The sequence below is a fragment of the Lytechinus variegatus genome, chromosome 2 (assembly GCF_018143015.1).
Source record: "Lytechinus variegatus isolate NC3 chromosome 2, Lvar_3.0, whole genome shotgun sequence".
Lineage (NCBI taxonomy): Eukaryota > Metazoa > Echinodermata > Echinoidea > Temnopleuroida > Toxopneustidae > Lytechinus > Lytechinus variegatus.
The window spans coordinates 83,536,348-83,558,741 of NC_054741.1; the positions used below are offsets into that span (position 1 = coordinate 83,536,348).

Consider the following 22,394-nt stretch of genomic DNA (forward strand, 5'->3'; position numbering starts at 1 on the left):
ATGTAAGTTTTCAAAGGAATTCATTTCTTTTTAATGTCAATTGTCATTTATTTCACACTAGGATTTAAGAGTTAAGTTTTTCTGACAGTTTACCATAACATCTTTGGGTATGTTCAATGGCATGCATCCAGCATCAACCATCTCTTTACTGGAGAGAAAGCAAACCATATACACATCCATGCAAGTTTGCTGGAGAGGCTTTGATTTCTGTTTCCTTTGAACTTCTATTTTGGAGTGACTGTATCACAGAAGTTCTACTAAATATCAAATATCATCCAAGAATCTTGTATCCTTATATAAGAAGTCCACACACTTCGCATTGTCACAAAATGGAGTCCCAAGTCTAATAATCAATGTGATGGTCTGAAAGGCCAATCAGAAGGCTTTCTTGATTTCTTCTTCTTTACATATTCTAGATATTCTTCATAAACCTCCAGTTTGGAATCATTGTAGTCCCATTGTATTCGTAGATTTGCTGGGAGTTCTTTGGTACTCAGTTCATCAAAGACTGAGGTATCCTTTAACGGTGTCTGGTAGAAGGTGAGAACATCCTCAACAGTCTTCATCTTCTTTAATTGGTAGTTAGGGATTGAATGTTGGAACGTCTGGCCACATTTGGAAAGAAGCTGCAATATGTGAGTAATATAAACAAGATAGACCAAATATAGTTACAAATAATTATATATCATTATAATAAAAGATGGATCCTCAACAGTCAAAATTCATACCCCCCCATTGCCTGATTTAATATATGTTGTGCTCTTAACTTCTAAAAAAAAATTAAAAATTCATATGATCAGACTGCCACTATCTATGTTCAGTTCTGATTTATCAATTTGATCAATGTTATTGTGAACATGAATCATAACCTTTATGACCTTTTGCATCATGACCCTTAATCAGATCAGATCATTGTCACTCCCATTATGAGCCAAGTCTGAAGTTATTTGTCAAATGGTTCTCCATTCATTGCAAAAACAAGCCATGTTCATGTCAACAATGACATACATGTATTAATTCATGACTCTCAAATCATTTCAAATCACTTCTGCTCCCATATGCTTACTTGTGCAGTTTGAATTGATCCAATTGTATAAATCACAAAATGGCATTTTCATGTTCATGAGCTATGTGACATTGACCTTTGATATTGTAATGCAACAATCTAATTAGATTACTGTCATTCATGATCCAAGTTTGAGGATGAGTCATCAAATAGTTTCTTAGTTAGTAATAAAACAAACAGAACGAACAACCCAAAAACATAATGTCCCCATCATACTGGTATACATTCTGACAGCTGATGTATATCAACCCATTGGATCAAATATTTCCTTACCTGAAATTTGAGAAGATTATCATCAAGGGTGACCTCCTTCCAGTTAACTGGATCAGTCTCAGTAGTAAGCTGAAGGGTCATTTCTTCAAGACTATCTTCAACATCAAGAGGTGGAGAATAATTTCTTCTCCTCGTCTCTGGTCTGAAAGGATGAAGGACAGGGAAAAGATTTAATCTTCAACTATGCTTCCAAAAACTTTAAATAAAAGGGAGATATGTGAGGGGGAAATGAATTTGAGACCCCTGTTACATGTACCCAAGGGTGGCCTAGGGCCTACCTCAAGCAAAAAGAACCAACCTCGGGACACCTTTTCATGGACCTTCCCAAAAACCCCACCCGAGGTAGTCTCGAAGTGGACTCAGGTGGCCACCTATTGACCTGAACTATCAATAGATATAAATGCAAACCTACCTCAAACCCACCTCGGTCCACTTGCAGGAATTTGCAGCAAAGACCCCACTCCAGTTTGTCAATACTTGTGTGAATGTTAGAAAGAAATTTGGGGCTACAAAGTGTGGCTTCTGAAAAATCAAAGTCCAAAATATTGACACTTTTTCTAGATCACTTTCCAACCCTAAAGTTTATTCAAATTTAAATTAGGGTCTGTGCCTTTAGATCCGAAATTCAACTCTATTTCCCAACTGAACGAACGTTTGTAACCAATAGTGAGAAATGAATGCCGTGATGTAAACAGATTCTTTTCCAGACCAAGTGAGCATTTCATTACATTTTTTTGTCCAACAACTTTCCTTGAATATTGATTGACTGAGAGGTACTGTTACTATGGTAAACATCACACAAGTCATTTCATGAAATGCTCCCCAGGTCTGTTCACAATGCTTATCCACTTAAATCAATTATGTTATTTTCTTTTTATGATATTCATATGAATAGAATTATTAAGGAGCAAAATTTCTTTTTAATGAATAATAAATGTTGATTATGTGTTTTTTTTCCATGTTCATTATTTTACTATTTCAGGGGGACAATTTATTGTTTTGAATGTACATGTATACTCTTTACAATATGAGGGTTTTTTAAATAGATAATAACATTATAATAGTGATATCTTATCGAGCGCACACACCATCCAGAGACGCTCATGGCGCTAGCGCAGCAACTGTTCCTTTCTCAGTGCTTCACAGGTCACTATATCAAAGAATTTCTTCTGCACATTGAAAATATACAACATACATACCTAGAGATGAAGTTAGTCTGTTTTTCTTGTAGTATCTCCATATATCTTGGTTCTACCGCTACCACCTCATCTAGTGTAGTCTCATCTACATCAGCACTGGGTCCACTACCTTGAAGGATCCTTCTCACCCAGGATATCTCAGAATTACTCTTCAAACTTGATTCATCATACCGAATACTACTGCTACAGATCTGTGTTAAATAAGATAATACATTGCTTGGTCAATGAGTACTTACTTTGTGGTGGATGAGTATCTTTTATAATAATTAAAATCACACTATACAAAGACTAAGGGCACCACACCATACAATTACCACTAAATGGATTTCCCAGACTGGCATGTGTGACTGATCAATGTTCAAAGCAAAAAAAGGTCTTTTTCCAATGGAGGGGAATGTGGCTGATGATAGATCCATTCTAACACAACTCAATAGAAAGAATGTTCATTCACCATTCTTACATTGAATTTGGCATGTTTGATATCCCTCTTAAAAAAGAAAAGAAATGTAAAATTTATAGTTTACTGTCTATTTAAACACACCCACCCATTTTGTCATCTAGAGTTTTGATTGCACTCTTTTCAGATAAATATCAAGGATATACATCTGTATTAACTTTGGCAAAGAACAAAAGAAACATTTTCAAAATATTTTTCTTGTTATAATTTAAATTTGATTTTTGTTTAAAAATGAAATCAGACAATATCGTAGAAATGTAGGAAATTAAGTTGAAGGCCTATTGTATCCCATTTTTACAAATTTTTAGTATTAGTATACTAATGCTAACCTCACATTACGGGCTAGATCTAGATCCTTTACTTTCATTAGGTAGAAGGAAAGTAGGGAAATATCAATTTTCGGCAGAGCTCGGGCGAAAGTTACATTTTTTGCAGTACACACACATGAATGGGACACAATCACCACTTGTTCACTGCAACCATCCTGCCTGTGGGGAATCTACAGGTAGGACTATGGTATGCCAATGCTGTACATAGCACACACTTTGAAAAATCATTAAAATATCACTTTTGTGACCAAAATTGCTGACTTCCATACAATTGCAATTTATTTTTCATTAGTAACTAACTTGGGAATAATTTTTGTATTCACCAGAGCGCTCAAAAACTTGAATTTTGGGCATTTTTTTTGTATGCCCTCTATCGGTGGAAAGTAATATGTCAAGAAAATTTTCATTTTTTTATGTCTATTTTTAATTAAGAAAAAAATAATTTAAAGAATCAAATTTAAATAAGAGTCAAGTTGTAAATAGGTGAAATGGAAACTGTCAGTGTAAAAAAAATCAACATTTGCCCTAACCCAGGGAACTACCCCTGTCTCGATCGGCCATTTTTGTTATGAATTGTAACAAAATGGCCGATCGAGACGGGGGTAGGAGAGAACTTTTTCAATTTTTGAGGTTCCAGTCTGTGCCCAGATGTCAGAAAAACTGCCACTCGTTAGACCATCATCCATATAATCGTGGTAAGTGCTTGATTTCTGTTTTAACTATTTATTCGGAGAATTATTTTGACCATACTTCACGCTTGTCAGGTGAGTATGCCAAATTGCACGTACGATCTTGAGAGTTCCTTGGGTTACCACACATGGAGATATATTTGAGAACAAGGTTATATCATAACCTTGTTCATTGAATGAGTGGTCCTACATGTAGATTCCCCACAGCACAGGCAGGATGGTTGCAGTGAGTGAACAAGTCAAGTGGTACTACTGACTGGGCACTCATTCAATGAACAAGGTTATAATATAACCTTGTTCTCAGTTATATCTCCATGTGTGACAAAATAAAGGTGGCAATGTTTACACTGACAGTTTCCATTAGACCTGTTAATTCATACCGCTTGGCTCTAGTCTTATTTAAATTTGATTCTTTATATCATTTTTTCTTAATTAGAAATAGAGATCAAAAAATGAAAATTTTCTTGCCAGTTGCCATATTACTTTCCACCAATAGAGGGCGTACACAAAAATATGCCCAAAATTCAAGTTTTTGAGCGCTCTGGACTCTGTCTCTGGTGAATACAAAAATTATTCCCACATTTATACTAAATGATAAATGAATTAAACTATATGGAAATTAGTAATTTTGGTCACAAAAGTGATATTTTAATGATTTTTTAAAGTGTGTGCTCTATCAGCATTGGCATACCATAGTCCTACCTGTAGATTCTCCACAGGCCAGATGGTAGCAGTGAACAAGTGTGACTGGGCACCAACATGACCAACACAAATTTGTATAAGTGGGACCTCATTACATTAGCTACCATTCTTTTTCTCACTGGAATTTGGGACACAATATCGGACTATGGAAACGTAATTGTAAACAATTGTAATACTTACTGATTGACTGTTCGGCACTGAAACACCAGCCTTGCATTCTTGCTTGATTTTCAGTCCACAAAAACCTACTGATTTACGGCAAACGTAAATCGACGAAAGGATTTTTTTCGGCATGGACAGCGCCATTTTGAACACTGCCATCAACGTCTACAGTACTATCGGATCGGAGGCAAGGTTGGGCCTTGTTCTTGTTGTTCGCCAGCTTTAGCGTCTGGGCCTTGGGGATCTGCTGAAATATTCGGTAAAATGTCATTTATTTCGTGAAGTATAAACCATAATATATAAACATGTGATTCTTTATTCTATATAGCCTAGGCCTGAATGACTTCCATTTTTCAATGCTCTTCTCATGATCATGTTCGTGCTCTAAACATGCTAAACAGTGTAAAATAGGCCTAGGCCGATTCTGTCATGTCTGTCTTTGCCCCGCCTGGGCCTATGCATGGTATAATCCCCTCCGTCATTACACAGGCTCAGCTCATGCGGTCGACAATGGTCGAGGGTTCGTATACCGTATTAACCCAGGGTCAGGGAGCTTCGGCCCGCGAAGCGGGCCGGAGCCCTCCATGACCATGGGTTAAGTATATGCTCCATAACCCAGGAAGGTCACTGTGCGTTTACTCATACTCATAGTCATGATCATGATGATAGTCATACTCACGGGACTTGGGCCGTAGATTGTGGTCATAATAACGATTCATCCATATGGATGAATATGGTGTGGCAGGGGTGGCAGTATCTATCTGACATCGACTCGAGGCACAGACTGGAACCTCAAAAAACGAAAAGTTCTGTAGCTCCTAGTTCTTTCAAAATTCTTAACAAAATGGCCGAACGAGAAGGAGAGAACTTTTAATTTTTTTAGATTAATTCTTTCTATATTTTATTTATGGTCATTTACTAGTTACATTGTAAGGTTCCATGGGGTTCAATTCTGGAGGCAGGATCCTCAGTTCCCCTGGGGGGGGGGGCAGTTCCATTCACGAGTGGATACCATGCGTGATCATGAGATCTCAAAAAGCACCCTAAACACGTATTTTCCATATTCTTAAAATGCACCCCTTAACAAGTACTGGCGTGTGCAACCCTACCCTTAACAAGTATTGGAAACAAAACGATACTTAAGTATTCCCTGTATTGTACCCCTAAACAAGTTCAGCGATATTTCAAACACGGACGTTGGTTGTCGTATTTACCTTTACCTACAGCCCAACTCACGCAATCGTACTCTAAACACGTAGTGTTGACTCCTGGGCCAAAGCTCGCATATTTGACCCTAAAGACGTAAATTTCCTAGCAAAATAGATACCCTTTTGTCATTATTTTAGTGTTTTTGACACCCTTATTACGTTACGTATGTAACGTGCCCTATCTTGAAAAAGACATCCTTTTTATGTGTTTTTTTTTGGTCGCGCATGGTATCCACTCGTCAGTGTAAGTGGACCCCTGCTCCCCCCGCCCACCGGGTCAGTTCCGCTATGTCCACCTGGTGGTAATTAGTTCTGAAGAGTTGGCAAGGTCATTGGGAGGGACCTTAAAATCAAGCATTACACCACCTTAAATTGATTCTTGTTTCAAATTGGAAAACATCCTTTTGCTTTATAGTCTCCTGCACGCTCTGGCATCAATGACAAGTCAACAAGAATTATATCTCTAGCTAAAAATATGCAATTTTAAATCATTTTCATTATTATTTTCGTTTCATTGATGTTGTTTGATTTAGCCTTATTTTGAGCATGTGTCCCATTATATACATGTGTGATTTTTTCTACCCTTCATGTTTGTGTGATTTTATTTGTGGTTATAACATGATCATTCAACAAATCAAAGATTTTTCCAGGTATTAAGTTCATGTTGATATCCTCATATCATTAATTCAGAAAAAAGGGGGAAATTATTTATTTAAAACGTGGAATCTTCTTTGCTGATATGTTTCATAATCATAATTGAAAAAAATCAATTGTTTTATGATACTAAAAATGGATGAATAATAAAATTAAGTGTGTGCCAAACACTTATTTCGCTGAATATTAAACATAGTTAGATGTCTTATTCTAGATACAATTCTTCTGTAGCCGAAGTATTGATGTCAACATGGGTTGGACAGGAAGTTATTATTCCTACCCTATTTATGTTCTACTTGGCTCATGTAAGTGACTGGACAAGGAGTCTACTAGGTATTAAAGTAGCTGGCTCCAGTATGAGATGATGAATGTAACTCAACTGTACTGGTTTCTCACTGGTTTAGACAAGGTCTGATCTAGCCTTTATAAGGTGTTTCAGTGTGCTTTGTCTTTACTAGGGTTAATTGCAGTATAGCTGAGTAAACATCCCAATTCTAACAGACTTCAACATCTACTATCTCACATCAAACGTATTGGAGAGGACATGACATGTTAATGATATTATAGGCCTGTATTCTGAAGACTAATTTGATACCATGTTCTAACTTTGTGATTAAGTTATGAGAAGCTTAAAGTGTCAGAATTTTGTTTACATTGTATGATTATTATGTTTCCTGTTTTCTCTTCCCCATGCTTTTTTTTTCGGAGAAAACTATGTCATTATTCACAGACAGTTGTGAATGATGTCAAATACACTGATAAATCTATAGGTTTTCCATAGCTTCATACCTGAGTTTGAATGAAATCACAGTTCAAAAAAGGGCCAGATTTTCATCTTAATTTATTTTGATTTAAAACAAGTAAAAATAATAGATTGTCAATGATCTCAATAGTGTGTGATGTCAAGGTTAAAGATCAAGCTCACAGATACATTTAATACATGAAAGGCCTCTAATTTTAAAAGAATAAACAATATAGAATATATTAGAAATTATTTTCCTTTTGTGAAATTAAAAATGAGATGATATTACATGGATGCCATTTTGTTATGGATAAACATGACCTTGACTTGACATCACATGCTGTTAATGTTGGTAACATGTTTTTATAGATTGAAGGGAAATAAGTTGTTTGTGATATTTTATTAATTGCCCATTAAAAATACCAAAGACTATTCTTTCATTTGTATAATTGTGTGGAATGCCTTTTCGTACAGAAGGCTGTTTAGAGAACTGGAGTGAAATTTTCAAGGTATCATGCTTTGGTGCATCAGGAGATAAATCATTTACTTTGTGACAATATGGCTTTTAAGTCTTTCGCAAAATAATTGGTTAGATTCTTTTATGTGAAGTGAAAAATCATTTCCTGATACTGAGTGTTAATTTTTTTTTTTTGGGGGGGGTGTTTTCCTTCATTTTATTTTTTAATGGCAAAATAAATGAAATATTATATGAAGAGAGTGTTTCATGCATCATCTAGTCAGGGATTTTCACAGACAAATTTTGTTCTGAGTCAAACACATATGGTAAGAATTCTAGTATCTTTTAAGAGAATGTGAAAAATCGTTTGTTTCATGAAATGCTCCTCAACCTTTATTTCTTCTTTGGTTATATTTCTATACTCATAGATGCATGTAACTACCATTGTTTTGATCATAGTGTGCTTGTAATTGATATGTGTGTTTTCCCTTTCTAACTTTTTGCAGAGGATTTGTTTGCCATTGCATGATCCTAACAAATCATCTTTGGTTGCAGATGAGGTAAAGTTGAGCTTTCCCTCTATCCCCCAATGGAACCTTTAGATGAATCCTCACCTCCCAAGCGACGACTTTCTCAGCCGGTCGACATCACCCCAACAAATATCACATTTGATCACGATGCATGGGATATTGCCGATGCCTTCCCCGATGTCATTAGGGACATTGAGTCAAGTTTAAAAGAAGCAAAGCCAGACAGCGCAGCAGCCTTGCTCGGATTGGATATAGATTTAGACGACAACGATCATTTCCACAGATTAGTTGGATCAACATATCGAGACGTAGTGGTTAAGGTTGAAGTTGATGATTCTCCTATGATAGAGGACACTGGAGAATGCTTCCAACCAGATAGTAGAATAAAAGAGGAACCACCAGATGGTAGAATAAAAGAGGAACCACCAGATGAAGAAGAAGTAAATAGAGTAAAAGAAGAAAGAGTAGAAGAATTGAATCTTGAATCCAGTGTGAAGATTGAAGTCAATGATTCTATGATGGAGGAAACAGAAGACCCATTTCATCTTGAACGAAGAGAAGAATTACAAGAAGAGGATGAGGAAGAAAGAGGAAACAAAGAAAGATTAGAAGAGATAGAGGATGATGGAGTGATTCCAGAAGAAGATAATGAAGGATGGATGGATGATGGAGCGAGTGATGAAGAAATGGTAGTTCTTGATGAAGATGGCGATGATGAAGAGGAGGAGGAAAACCATGACATTGGTGATGAATTCTTACAATTGAAACATTCCACAAGTGATCGTGGCAGTCGTAAAAACGTCAAAACAAACAATACTAGTGATTTATCACATAGAAACAATTCAAAGACTACAAGTGATGCAGGAGGAAGCATCACAGAGGATACCCATGGTGAGGATGGTGATGATGTAGAAGAGGAAGGAGAGGAGGAGGAAGAAGGAGAGATGATAGATGATGAGTGGGATTCTGATAGTGAAGGTGATCTTGATGCTCTTCTAGACGAGGGATTACCAGAGCAGTACAAACAGAGTAAAGGTGATGGTACGCAGCAAGGGAAAGGAAGGAAGAAGGCTGGAGAGGCATGGAGGAAGGTCCTTACTCAAGGTGCTCTCCCTGAAGGTCTTATAGGAGTCAAGGAAAAAACAGTACTTAAGAGTAAGTAATAGAATAACTATTGTGTTATCTTTGCACTTACAAATAATTTTGTTTAGTTAATAAATATTTGAAATATAGCCCCTAAGTTTTCTTAGTACTTTTGTTTTCAAGCTTTAATTCACAACAGAAAAGGTGAAAATTACAAATGTTCAAAAAAGTATTTATGTTTTGGGGGGACTTAATATACTTTTGAGTCTTTATTCCAACTTTGTTCTGTGTATTATCTTGAGGAAATCTTCAAATGGTTGAATGAATTCTAAGACCTAACAGCACACAGCACCCCAATGACAAAGTACAATTATCAGTTTCTTATAATCACCCTTTTCTGTTCTTCAACAGTTGAAAATAAATCCATCTTTATTTATGCTCTACAAAAAAATAACGACATATTAACTTCTGCTAATTGAGATCATGAGATGCCAATGGGATTGCAGTATTAAAGGGTAGTCCAACCCAAATAAGTATTTCTTGGTAGAGAAAGAAAAGTAGATAGGTGAAAGTTTGAACAATATTGGAAAAACAATAACAAAATTTGAATTTTTAAATGTTGTAAAAGTTATAATTACTATAATATATGGAGACTTCAAGTTAGGGACTATTCCAATTGCTGTACACAAAATTGCTGAAATTATATATTTCCAATAGTTTTACTTCAAATGACATTTTTCTTCCATGAGGATAATCAGTATGCTCTCTGTTCAATATTTTGATACTGGGTAAGCCATCAAGTTAAATATCCATCTTTCTTTGCCATCTGATTGTTTTTAAAGGACGAGGTCAAGAGCCTTTAGAAGGTTTACCTGATGGTTGGGTGAGAATCAGTCATCAATGTGGGATGCCTCTTTATCTCCATCGACCTTCAAGAGTATGTACCTGGTCAAGACCTTACCTTCTAGGCTCAGGTAGTGCTAGGGTAAGTTGTAAACACCTGTTTAATACTGTATTAGATAACCTGGTTGAATCTGTAGGAATGTAGTGCAAGGAAATTTGTAAAGAGTCATCTATTTCATATTTAGTTATATTCAGAGACAAGATAATTTCCTCAACAGTTAAGATTTTGACCTTGCTTGTAAGATGTGCTTTGTTCTCATGGTATTATGGGGCCCTTTCACACAAGAATCTTGAATCATCATTGTGATGATGATTGCAAATTGTCTTTAGAATCATTGTACCATTCACACTTTCACTAAAAAACTGATTTGATGAATTCGAATTTCTGAGCGAAGGCGGTATTGTGTCCTTGGTGACTTGTCAATCAAAGCACTGCATCGCAAAAAAACTGATGAGTGCATGACAATGTATTATCTATGGAAGTGCTTGAAAGGTCACGTAAGCACCGCCCCTCAATAGATGTTTTGGAGGTCAACCCTTTCAGACGTAAAATTTGTACCGTAATTTCAGTGAAACATAACTGGAATTCACCTACGGAGTAGAATTTGAATTCGGCATTGTGATTGGCGTTCGTGATGCTAGTTTGGTTTCACACGTGCTAAAAATTTGTCATTAGAATTATTTTTCACTGGAATCATTATTCAAATTACGATTTTGGTACCGTGTGAAAGGGCGGTATGGTATTACTTCTGGTGGGGATTCTAGAAGATGTTTTTTTTTAGCTTCATGTCAGATTACTTTTGTAACTATGTTGTTCATCCAGCTTATCAAGTGGTAAACAGGTAACACTACAGCAAGGAAATTTGATGTTGTGTTTGCATTTGCTTTTATGTTTTTCAGTTATACATTATACATACACCTGGGTGGGGAGTGGCTATGATCTTGCCCCTAAAACATCAACAAGGGCTTAATTTTGTAAATTTTCAAGCCAATTGAATAAGCATGTTGTGATCATGTCATTTATCACATACTGAGATTCTAAGTTATTTCATTGATAGCGCCACCGTGTTCCAGTAGCTGCTATACCCTGTATGCATTACAGTCGTGCCCTGGAGAAAGAGAAGAAGGGAGAATCAGAAGCCAAAGACATAAAGACAATACCTTCAGGTACTCATCTAATTCTAAGCATTATTTTGTGGCAAATTATTTTTCCTACTCTATCTTTTTTGTTTCAATTCCTTTTCTTTTTGGAGATTTTACATTTCTGCAGGTAAAATGATACCAAATTTGGCAAGTATCAATGAGAGGATGTCAAGCAGATGGAAAGAAGTTCCTTGAAAATATGGTCAACTTTCTGATTGACAAGTATTCCTAGAGACTGAATTCCCTCGCGATTATATACAGGTAGTTTGGTTGATCAGATGAGTTTCTTTCATTTTAATGAGTTAGAGGACATTAGCTATAATTTAGTCAATTTCTTTTCATCTGTCATGTATCCTTGTGTATTATGCAGATCTTCCTAATGGAGATTTACCTGATCAGCCGTCCACCTGTCCTAAAGGAGAAAATAACCAGACCAATCCTGATACTGAGATGAAAGGACAAGAATCTAAAGGAGAGGTGTCAAAGTTTAAAAAGAATCGCGTTCATATATGTGAAGATGATTCTGTAGGTAAGTTCATCACTTTAAGGTATTTAGGCTCATGTTGCAACATGTATTTTGCCTTTTATGAACTTAAGGGATGTTTCCATCATAATTGATGTGATTCATCAGAGAAAATTAAGATTTTTGTAACTAATTCTTTTCCTCTCTTCTATTCATTCTTAATTACATTTTGTATTTTACTTGCATTATGTGAGGAAGCTGTTATCTTCATTTATGCTTGTTTCAATGTTATTTTGTATCATCCCTCTCTTCAATTGAATTCTTGATTTGTCTTCATTTTTACCATTATATTTGATGAGATAAAATTCAGACAAATCTTGTGATCAAGAGATATTACATGTTCCACCGAATGTACCATTTTCTAAAGTATGAATATTAATGAATTGTTTTTTTATATAGCTCATTTCTAATTCATTTGTTGTACAGATGTTAAGGATCTTCAAGAGTACTTATCTAGAATATTCCAGTTTGAAAAAATAGCCATCAAGAGATTCAAGTGAGTACATAAATTTTATAGTTTTTTTTTTTTTTTTTACTTTTAACAGTTCAACAGATTTAACTAAGATTTTCATGCAGACATTGTATAATGTGGAGCCTCAATTCTGCTGTAGAGATTTTGTATTTTCATAAAGTAGTCTTTATTCAGCTGTATTGATCTGCTAATGATTAATTATGAATGGTTATGTAAAGTAATGATAGAGAAATAGACAATCTGTCAATGGCAGTGTAGTTTAGAGTTTGGTAATTAACATTTCATTGACTTTGAATATGACCATAGTCTACAAGTGACACAAAATACAGCAATGACACTTGGCTCCATCTTTTTAACCAAGTGGAAATGTGAGTTAAAGAGACTCTGTATTTTATTATTGGCAACAAATAACAATGCTACTTTAACAGAAACTAAATATAAAATTATTAGAAAACCAAGTACAGTTTCATGTAACCATCAAAGAGTGCAACAATAGATGATGTGAATACACATTCCTCTGTGAGAGTTAGTTGACCAAGTGTTGTTGTCATTTTTCATTAAGGTGTTATTATTTGTATTGACAAATAATGATGTTCTGTAAAATAAGGTCATCTTAATGAAAATGTCCAGAGCCAATATAGAGGATTATTTACATAAAATTATTTTGATATTTTCTTCAGACACATTAGATGTATAAACATATGTCTCAGATCATTTGTTTATAGATCAAGATGCTGTAACTTTTTCTCTTTTTTATTCTCTTTTTTTTTTTTAGATCTTGGGCATCAAGAAGAAAATACACCAAAGCAGTAAAAAATAAAGAACGACCTCAATTTGTAAGTTTACTTTATATCTATTCTTTGTTTGTTTGGTGTTTTTTTGTTTGAAAACAATCTGTTTCCCTGTCTCAGGTAAATTCAAGGTGGTTTGTTCTTAATGATTTTTGTCTCACCTGCGAAGCAGAGTGAGACTATAGGCGCCGCTTTTCCGACGGCGGCGGCGGCGTCAACATCAAATCTTAACCTGAGGTTAAGTTTTTGAAATGACATCATAACTTAGAAAGTATATGGACCTAGTTCATGAAACTTGGCCATAAGGTTAATCAAGTATTACTGAACATCCTATTAAAGTTTCATGTCACATGACCAAGGTCAAAGGTCATTTAGGGTCAATGAACTTAGACCATGTTGGAGGAATCAACATTGAAATCTTAACCTGAGGTTAAGTTTTTGAAATGTCATCATAACTTAGAAAATATATGGACCTAGTTCATGAAACTTGGACATAAGGTTAATCAAGTATCACTGAACATCCTGCATGAGTTTCACGTCACATGACCAAGGTCAAAGGTCATTTAGGGTCAATGAACTTTGGCCGAATTGGGGATATCTGTTGAATTCCCATCATAACTTTGAAAGTTTATGGATCTGATTCATGAAACTTGGACATAATAGTAATCAAGCATCACTGAATATTTTGTGCAAGTTTCAGGTCTCATGATTAAGGTCAAAGGTCATTTAGGGTCAATGAACTTTGGCCAAATCGGGGGTATCTGTTGAATTACCATCATAACTTTGAAAGTTTATTAGTCTAGTTCATTAAACTTGGACATATGAGTAATCAAATATCACTGAACATCCTGTGCGCGTTTCAGGTCACATGACCAAGGTCAAAGGTCAATGAACTTTGGCCGAAGTGGGTGTATCAGTTGAATTACCATCAAAACTTTGAAAGTTTATGGATCTGATTCATGAAACTTGTACATAAGAGTAATCAAGTATCACTGAACATCCTGTGCGAGTTTCAGGTCACATGATCAAGGTCAAAGGTCATGTAAGGTCAATGAACTTTGGCCATGTTGGGGTTTTTTGTTGAATAACCATCATATCTCTGTAAGTTTATTGGTCTAGTTCATAAAAAGTGGACATAAGAGTAACCATGTATCACTGAACATCTTGTGCGAGTTAGAGTAGTATTCAAAGTCAGCACTGCTGCTATATTGAACCGCGTGATGCAGGTGAGACGGCCAGAGGCATTCCACTTGTTTTTTCTCACAACACTAATTTGTAGTTTTACACCATTATTTTGTTGCAATTTTCTATGAGGACATTTATCACATTTGCCAGTTAACCTGTGGATGGATTTATGAGTTGAAATAATTTCAATTGGTTTAAAAGCAACATAGATCATTTCACAGCGTACTTATAAATAAGACAACATTTGTGGTGTTATTGTTGTTTTTCTATTCTATAGCCAAAAATGCATCAATGAACGCTTGAATGCATTGAAGATGTATATCATTATTTTCTATTGATAAAGCAAATTGACTATTATAAAATAGAATAATATTTGGTCTGTTTTGATGATATAGCCTGGAGGTCCTAAGGTGTTACGATGTCAGCTTGAAGGAAATACCGGCAGAGGTAAGCATCTATGTTCTTGAGTAAATTCAAGAAGAGCATATCATTTAAGGACTTGTCAGATTTTTTATTTGAAAAAGTCTGATTTATCCAACTGTTACTATAGTAACAGTCTGTCAGCTGTGCTTTTCAGCTAATCAAAACCAAGGATAGTTGTCAGATCTTACAACTTGTCACACACCAAATGTTGATGAAATGTTCCTTTGGATGCCCATTTTCAGCCAAAACCGGGCAGATCATTTTTCAGGCCATGGAATAGACTTATAATTTAAAGGAATGGTCCAGGCTGGAGATATTTATATAAAAAATAGAGCAAAATTCACAAACCAAAATGCTGAAAATTTTATAAAAATATGATTAAAACCCCAAAGTTATTGAATTTTAAAGATTTGCATTATTCTGTCGAAACAGTTCTAGGCATGTCTTTATGAATATTCATTTGGTGGGCTGATGATGTCATATCCCCTTGTATTTTATTAAATGAAATAAGGTTTGTTCAAAATTTTTATACCAAGAACTAAAACATTTGGATTGGCAACTGTTTAAGTGTATTAGTTATTTATTGCCACAGCTTTATTTCATCATAATGGAGACACATCATTTACACATGTATGAAAATATGAAACATTTATTATTTCATGTAATAACATAAGACGATAATAGCATATGATGATGTGCACATAACTGTTTTCACAAAATATTGAGAAACTTTAAAATTCAATAACTTTGTTATTTGTTACCCGATTTTGATGATATGTTTAGCATTTTTCTATTTGAAGTTTACTCTGTTTATTTAGATATGAATATTTTCAGCCTGGACCATCCCTTTAAAGCCCATTTTAATTTTAGTTATTTTCTTGCTCTATGATCAATATTGACTTGGATCACTGATACTTGATTCTTGAGAGAGTAAGGAGAGTGAGATTTTAAAAGAACGGTGAATGATGTCAGAGATGGGAGGGACAGGGGAGGGTAGGAAAAGGGATGAAGAGAGAGAAAGAGCAAAGGGAGATTTGGTGGACAAGATGGAAGGGGTTTGAAGAAGGAGAATGGAGAAGAAGCCGAGATAAAACACCAAAACTAGCTAAAATAACCCAGTCATAACTTCATTGATTTTCTTAAAGCTGTATGTTGTATCCTTTGTATTACTAATGAAGTTCTGATATTCTTCTTGTTTGTTTTTTGTTTTTCCCTTTCTTTTGGTAGAATTTGTAATCAATGCTCAGGATAAGACCCCAGTATGTATTCTTCATGAGTATGCACAGAGAGTCATGAGAACCCAACCTCAGTATGTCTTTGGAGAGAGCAGTAAGTCTTTGCTTATTCTGGCAAATGTTTTGAAAAGAGCTACATCAATACCTTGATATATTGATTGAAAGCTATATGTTTTAGAGTGATTGTTCATCAACATTTGGATTGATCCCTTTGTTAATATTTTAATGCTTAATAGGTTGTGATAAAAGTACCAATCATGCTACAAGTATATTATTTAAATTGCTGTTTATTTCTGATAGTGAATATTGCTGACTGAAGTAACTTGTAGTATGAAGGACATTGTGTACATTTTTCTCATACATGAAATATAAAACAAATTTTCTTTGTGTCTGTTGTGCTTCATTGTAAAAACATAACATGTATGTAATAAGCAAAGAATCATTTACTGATAGAATCAAATGACTTCTGTTATTTAGGGAATGCTAGTGCTCCATTTGAAGCTGTAGTTGAGATCAAAGGTGTGAAGTATGGTAGAGGAGAAGCGACCAGTAAAAGATTAGCTAAAGCTGAAGCAGGTTAGTAATCCACCTCCTGGGGGCCGTTGCAGAAAGAGTTGCAATCAAACGCAACTCAAAGGCCCGTTTTCTGAAGTCAGGTTTAACTTAGACCATGGTCTAAGTTTGTGCTAAAATTATGGGAAGCCAAATATGTCAAAATTATGTTTTCATTGAATGCTTCTAATGTTCACTTAGCTTTTTCCTAATTGTTTTAAGGTGAGACTATTATCTTATTCATCCTTCCCAGACAATTAAGAATTATTTGAGACTAGAATGAGCTGATACATTCAACCTCTACTGTTACAGAGTTGTGCGACAACTGGCTTCCCATAGTTAAACCACAACTTTAAACCAGAGTTTAAATTAAACCTGACTTCAGAATACGGGCCAAAAAATCTTGCGCACATTGATTTTCAGCCAATGAAGTACCGGCATTCAGGACTTGCGCTTGATGTTTTGACTTGCGTTTAAACGGAACTCTTTCTGCAACAGGCTCCAGGTCTCTCTCTCTTGGTCTCTATTTCTTTTCGTTTTCCCATTCCTTATTCCTTCCGTATCAGTGATGTTCTATCGGTGATGCGGCATTTTCTTAACAGTGCTATCAGGTCATGTTCCACACACAACCACTGTCCTACCACCTACTCTTATTTTCTTCAGTATAGCATTCCAATACAATACGACATCATATCCGATAATAGAAGGAATTCTATTTTCCCCATTTCTTCAGTATTTTTCTTATATCATATATCATTTCATATAATGAAAATATAATCACTTTATTATATGCCCAATTCGCTCATAATTTATAATTGATTTCTTTATCGTTTTTGTTGTTCTTTCCTATTTCAGCAAAGAAAACTTTAGATATCTTAGTACCAGAACTCATCTCAGACTTTAAAGAAAAGGCACCATCCGATACAGAGGTAACATTATTTCTTCTTCTTTAGAATGGTGTTTTCCAGATTATTATCAGATTTAGAATTACTTTTGTTGCATTTGAATCAATTTACCTTCATGCATATATGTAAATCTTGAAAACCTTGGAAGAATCAACTCGGGACCGTTCTGCCTGACCAGTGGTTAGGGGGTGGTGTGTCAGGCTACAAGTCGATGCAGGTTAACAATCGAGAACAAAACCCCATGTTGAAATGGCAGATCAAGCGCCATTACTGCACCTAACCCACCGCCTGTATGAACTTGTCCACACTGCACTAGACTTTTTGGGGTAAAGATTGGTATGCCTATGGGTATGCCATCTGTGAACCCACAAGAACTTGTGAACTGGTGCAAGCTATTAAAGGACGAACATCAATGAGTTTGTTTCTACAGTATCTCCTTTGTTTCCTCAATATTTGGACCATGTTGCCATTTATGATGTAAGGATCTATGTGTGAAACAGTAGGAGTAATGATTTATATTCTTTGTTTTCCCAGTATTTTGACCATGTAGCTATTGATGATATAAGGATCTATGATCTATGTGTGAAGCAGTAGAAGTAATGATTTATATTCTTTGTTTCCCCCAGTATTTTGACCATGTAGCTATTGATGATATAAGGATCTATGATCTATGTGTGAAGCAGTAGAAGTAATGATTTATATTCTTTTTCCCCCCAGTATTTTGACCATGTAGCTATTGATGATATAAGGATCTATGATCTATGTATGAAGGCAGGACAACTCACTCCATGGCAGGTTCTTCAAGAATATATACAAAGGTGAAAATGCAATTAAAATGAAGACACCATTTCATCTATCCTAAACTGTTGTAAACTTCTAATGAGTTTGTCAGTTTCTAATTAAACCTAGATTCTAGGCCTCAGATATTATCATATTCAGGCCTGTTCACTTAAAAATTCTAGTTAATACTAGCCGATTCTGCTATCATCTGATATTTTATAAATTACATTTCAATTTTGATGTTAACTTGAATCTTTTCCATTTTTTAGATGCAATCAAAACAATGATTATTATAACAGGTATAATCAAGTTTATTGTAAGACAGAGACCAGGGCCCTGTTGAACAAAGAGTAACGATCGATCCGATCAATCGTAACTCTATGGAAATCCATCAGTGTCATAATTGTTTCTACAGGAAATTTGCAAAATGTCCTTTGTAATCAAAGGAGAACACACCAAATTCTCAAGAAATCAATGAATTTATGGATCATATGGATTTTTATCTAGATTTTTTTTATAAACAAACTTCCATTTCATATGTTGACTTTGCTGGCTTTCCATAGTAGCGATTGATTGGATCAATCGTACCTCTTTGTACAACGGGGCCCAGCTGTATTACAATCATACAGTTACTACCAGCTTTTCCACATAATTTATTACTTCCAATTGATATACAGTTTCTCTTAAGTATCTATCTTCTGTCTATAATTGAAGGTTTTATCACTGTGCAAGTCGTATTAAAGGTGTATTTTACTTTCCTACTGTAGGAGTCATGGTATGGCCGATACAAAGTTCAGTATGAATATAAAACTCAAAGATCATCAACGTAGTGAATACACTCTCACCCTAGGTCCACATAAAGTAACGGTGAGTATGATATTATGACATTAGTATGTTACCCTACATTCTGTATACAAAAAAGGCATTGTAGAAGATGTTCATACATGGTAAAATACGTGGTATATGACACTAAAAACAAGGTTCTTTCAGAACATTTTGTTTACTGTATGTGAATAAAAACTCATTTTGCTTACAGTTAATGAAGTTTTAACATTTGAATGTATATTATATATACTAGTGTATATTCATATGTGGTGTTCACTCTGTTATCAATTTTTATATTTTTTGTAATACCATATGTTAGTACATTGAACTCATTTTAAAATTTGAACAACTTAAGTTAAACAACGGGATAGCATACCCCCTCCTTCCCCCTTCTAATCACTTTAAGTATGAATTTTGTTTGAATTGAATTGACGCATTTGATATGTAGATAATTATTATCTCTTGTTATATGTTTGTTTATGTATACCTATAATGTATTCAATTTATGTTGCCCTGTATTACGTTGGTTTAGAACTGATAACCTGGGACCTTTATTGTAATTGATTCCCTTTTTTATGAATAAAAGGTGATTTATATAAAAAAAGCTCCCAAACAGGGTTTTTTTATATGACATTAAATTATTTTGACTCTTGAATTTGTTTCTTGAGTGATACAGGTTAGAAAAATTGCATTTCTTACAGAACAGCAAGCAAAATAGTGGTTGTTGACCAACATGTCCCCCCAAAATACATTAAGAATTTGAAGGTATAGAATTACAGTGCAATATTTAATGTCCTTATTAGAATGGTGTTAGGAGCTGTGTGTTTTCTCTTTATGCGCTCTATCTTTGTCCCCACCCACTCTCTCTTTCCTCTATTCCCATCTCTACCTCTCCCTTCCCCTCTCTCCTTCCTTAACTCTTGTTTTCTCTCATGTTTCCCCCCTCCTCTTTCCCTTACCTCTAATCCTATCTGATTTTCTTACTCTCTAGGGAATGTGCAAAAATAAAGCCAATGGAAAACAGCAAGGAGCTCAGAAGCTATTAAAAGTAAGTCAATGTATCATTAGATATAGTACCTAACTAATATATTATGTACTAGGTCATACTAGGACAGTTTCATGAAAGTCGTCAGCACTGACAAGTTGTCATTATCTACCAGTTACCATAGCAACACAGAGAAATCTATGCTTCTTAGCCAATCAAAACCAAGGATGATGAATGTTGAAGAAATGCCCCTCCCCTCTTTGTTTACAATAATTGGCCATGATAAAATTACTTTGGATTTACTCTGCAATTCTTAAAAGATATCTTCTCATATACGAGATATGACAACAGAGATGCCATGAAAAATATGTATTATTAATTCATTTCACATGTTTTTCATGGAAGATTTTTTAAATAAATGTGTTAAGTTGGGAATACTACACACCCTCCCTCCTCAGTTATGCCTTTACATAAAAATACAGTAATTCTGCTTCCCAGGGTTTCCTTTAATTTGTAAATTGACAGCAAATATTCTATATAATGTATCAATTTTGATTGTTTTCCCATCTGTTTAGCAACTCCATCCTGAGTTAAGAAGTTGGGGAGCTATCATCAAGATGTATGGAAAGGGATCAAGTGAGATCAATAGAGAGAAGAAGGTGAATATATTTGAATAATGAAATATAGACGAGGACTTAATGTTAGGAAAAAAGATACATATTGTAAATACATATGAAAACCTCAAAGATTAAAGAAGACAGAAATCCAACAATATACAATATTGACCATGGAGATAGACTGTTATTTTAACCATTGAATTGCAACATTATTGTAAGATTGGAAAAATTGAGCTAAAAAACAATTTTAATGTGCCCACAGCATGATCCATGTCTGAATGGTATGTTTATGTGTTGTAAATGCACAAAACATTCAAATGTATGTCCAGGATACATTTCCATGCAACTGTGAAGCCATCTGAGCTTATCTTGAACTGGAAACAAGTCACTTTTAGATCCATATTTATCTCACTTGAATTGATGGGAGTTATTATCGATGGAATTCTTCATTCTAGGAAGCTGAACTGAGCGTGACAGGACTGACTCATAACACACCCAGAGCTAAACCAAACAGAAAGATCCTGAATAAACTTCGCCTTGAGATGATGAAGACTTACGGAGAGAAGAATTGGTTGGATGAGGAGGTGGAGAGACAGAAGAAACAAGGAGAAGATGGAGAACAAGACATGGAAGAGGAAAATAAAATGGAGTGTTCTTAATCAATGTTGGTGCTGCTGTATTAATGCTAGTCTGAGAGGTAAATTGTCACTAGGTGTACACTCACTTGGTCTACTTTCCCTTTGCTTTCCTCCCACATGCCATGGTCTAATCAAAGTTCGTCTATCACCAATTCATCTAATCACCATTTGATCTAATACCCACTTAGCCACTTTTACCCCTTTGTCTAATACCCAATTATCCCCTTTTACCCCAAATTTTCAGTAGGGCTAAACCCATTGGCCATATTCTGATAGCAGGTTTAACTTAAACTCAGGTTTAAAGTTGTGGTTGAAGTATGGATAGCCCATTTTTACATAAATCACTAACAGCAGAGATATCATACTTCAGCTCATTTGGCTCTAAAATCATTCAAAATTGTCTTGGAAGTATAAATAGATGATTGTCTTCACCATCGATGAACCAGGAAAGAGCACAGTAAACATAAGAAATGTACAACTTAGTAGAAAATTTTGATACTTTTGGCTTCCCATACTTAAACCACAACTTTAATCCTGAGTTTAAGTTAAACCTGCTATCAGAATATGGGCCATTGGTCTAATATCCACTTGGTCTGACACCCCTGAGTCTATATGATTAGATGAACTAGTAATGAATTTAATGTTACATAAACAAAAATGTAAAATAATGAGAAGTCAAGTTGGTAATTAGACTCTATGTATATTTAATTAGTATAGTTTATAATTGTAAAGCAATAGTCCAAACAAATGGTGATTAATCAAGATTGATCATATGCCTCCCAGGCTTGGCCATGATGGTGTTAGATGATCTGAGATTAGACCTTGTACAAATAGGCCAAGTGGCTGCAACCTATCTGAGATAACTA

At 35.0% G+C, this 22,394-nt stretch overlaps 2 protein-coding genes across 3 annotated transcripts; one reads left to right on the top strand and one right to left on the bottom strand.

The window, feature by feature from the left end:
* LOC121409307 lies at nt 1-5,058 on the bottom strand. The gene is made up of 4 exons (XM_041601232.1): nt 4,896-5,058; nt 2,539-2,729; nt 1,340-1,481; nt 1-626 (listed from the first exon to the last, which is right to left on the bottom strand). Exons 1-4 carry the CDS (start codon nt 5,034-5,036, stop codon nt 351-353), a joined length of 750 nt encoding a protein of 249 aa, XP_041457166.1. The 5' UTR covers nt 5,037-5,058; the 3' UTR covers nt 1-350.
* Nucleotides 5,043-21,838, top strand: LOC121409306 (microprocessor complex subunit DGCR8-like). 2 transcript variants are annotated; one of them, XM_041601230.1, is made up of 16 exons: nt 5,043-5,136; nt 8,445-9,623; nt 10,394-10,536; nt 11,513-11,621; nt 11,968-12,126; nt 12,547-12,616; nt 13,368-13,428; nt 14,964-15,015; nt 16,219-16,320; nt 16,704-16,802; nt 17,634-17,707; nt 18,401-18,501; nt 19,231-19,330; nt 20,280-20,336; nt 20,849-20,932; nt 21,346-21,838. In XM_041601230.1, the coding sequence occupies exons 2-16, from the start codon at nt 8,528-8,530 to the stop codon at nt 21,547-21,549; spliced, it is 2,511 nt and encodes an 836-aa protein (XP_041457164.1). In that variant the 5' UTR covers nt 5,043-5,136; nt 8,445-8,527; the 3' UTR covers nt 21,550-21,838. The 2 variants fall into 2 exon arrangements, with proteins under 2 accessions (XP_041457164.1, XP_041457165.1); XM_041601231.1 differs by lacking the exons at nt 18,401-18,501; nt 19,231-19,330; nt 20,280-20,336; nt 20,849-20,932; nt 21,346-21,838 and adding an exon at nt 18,218-18,292.
* The last annotated feature ends 556 nt before the right edge of the window (nt 21,839-22,394 follow it).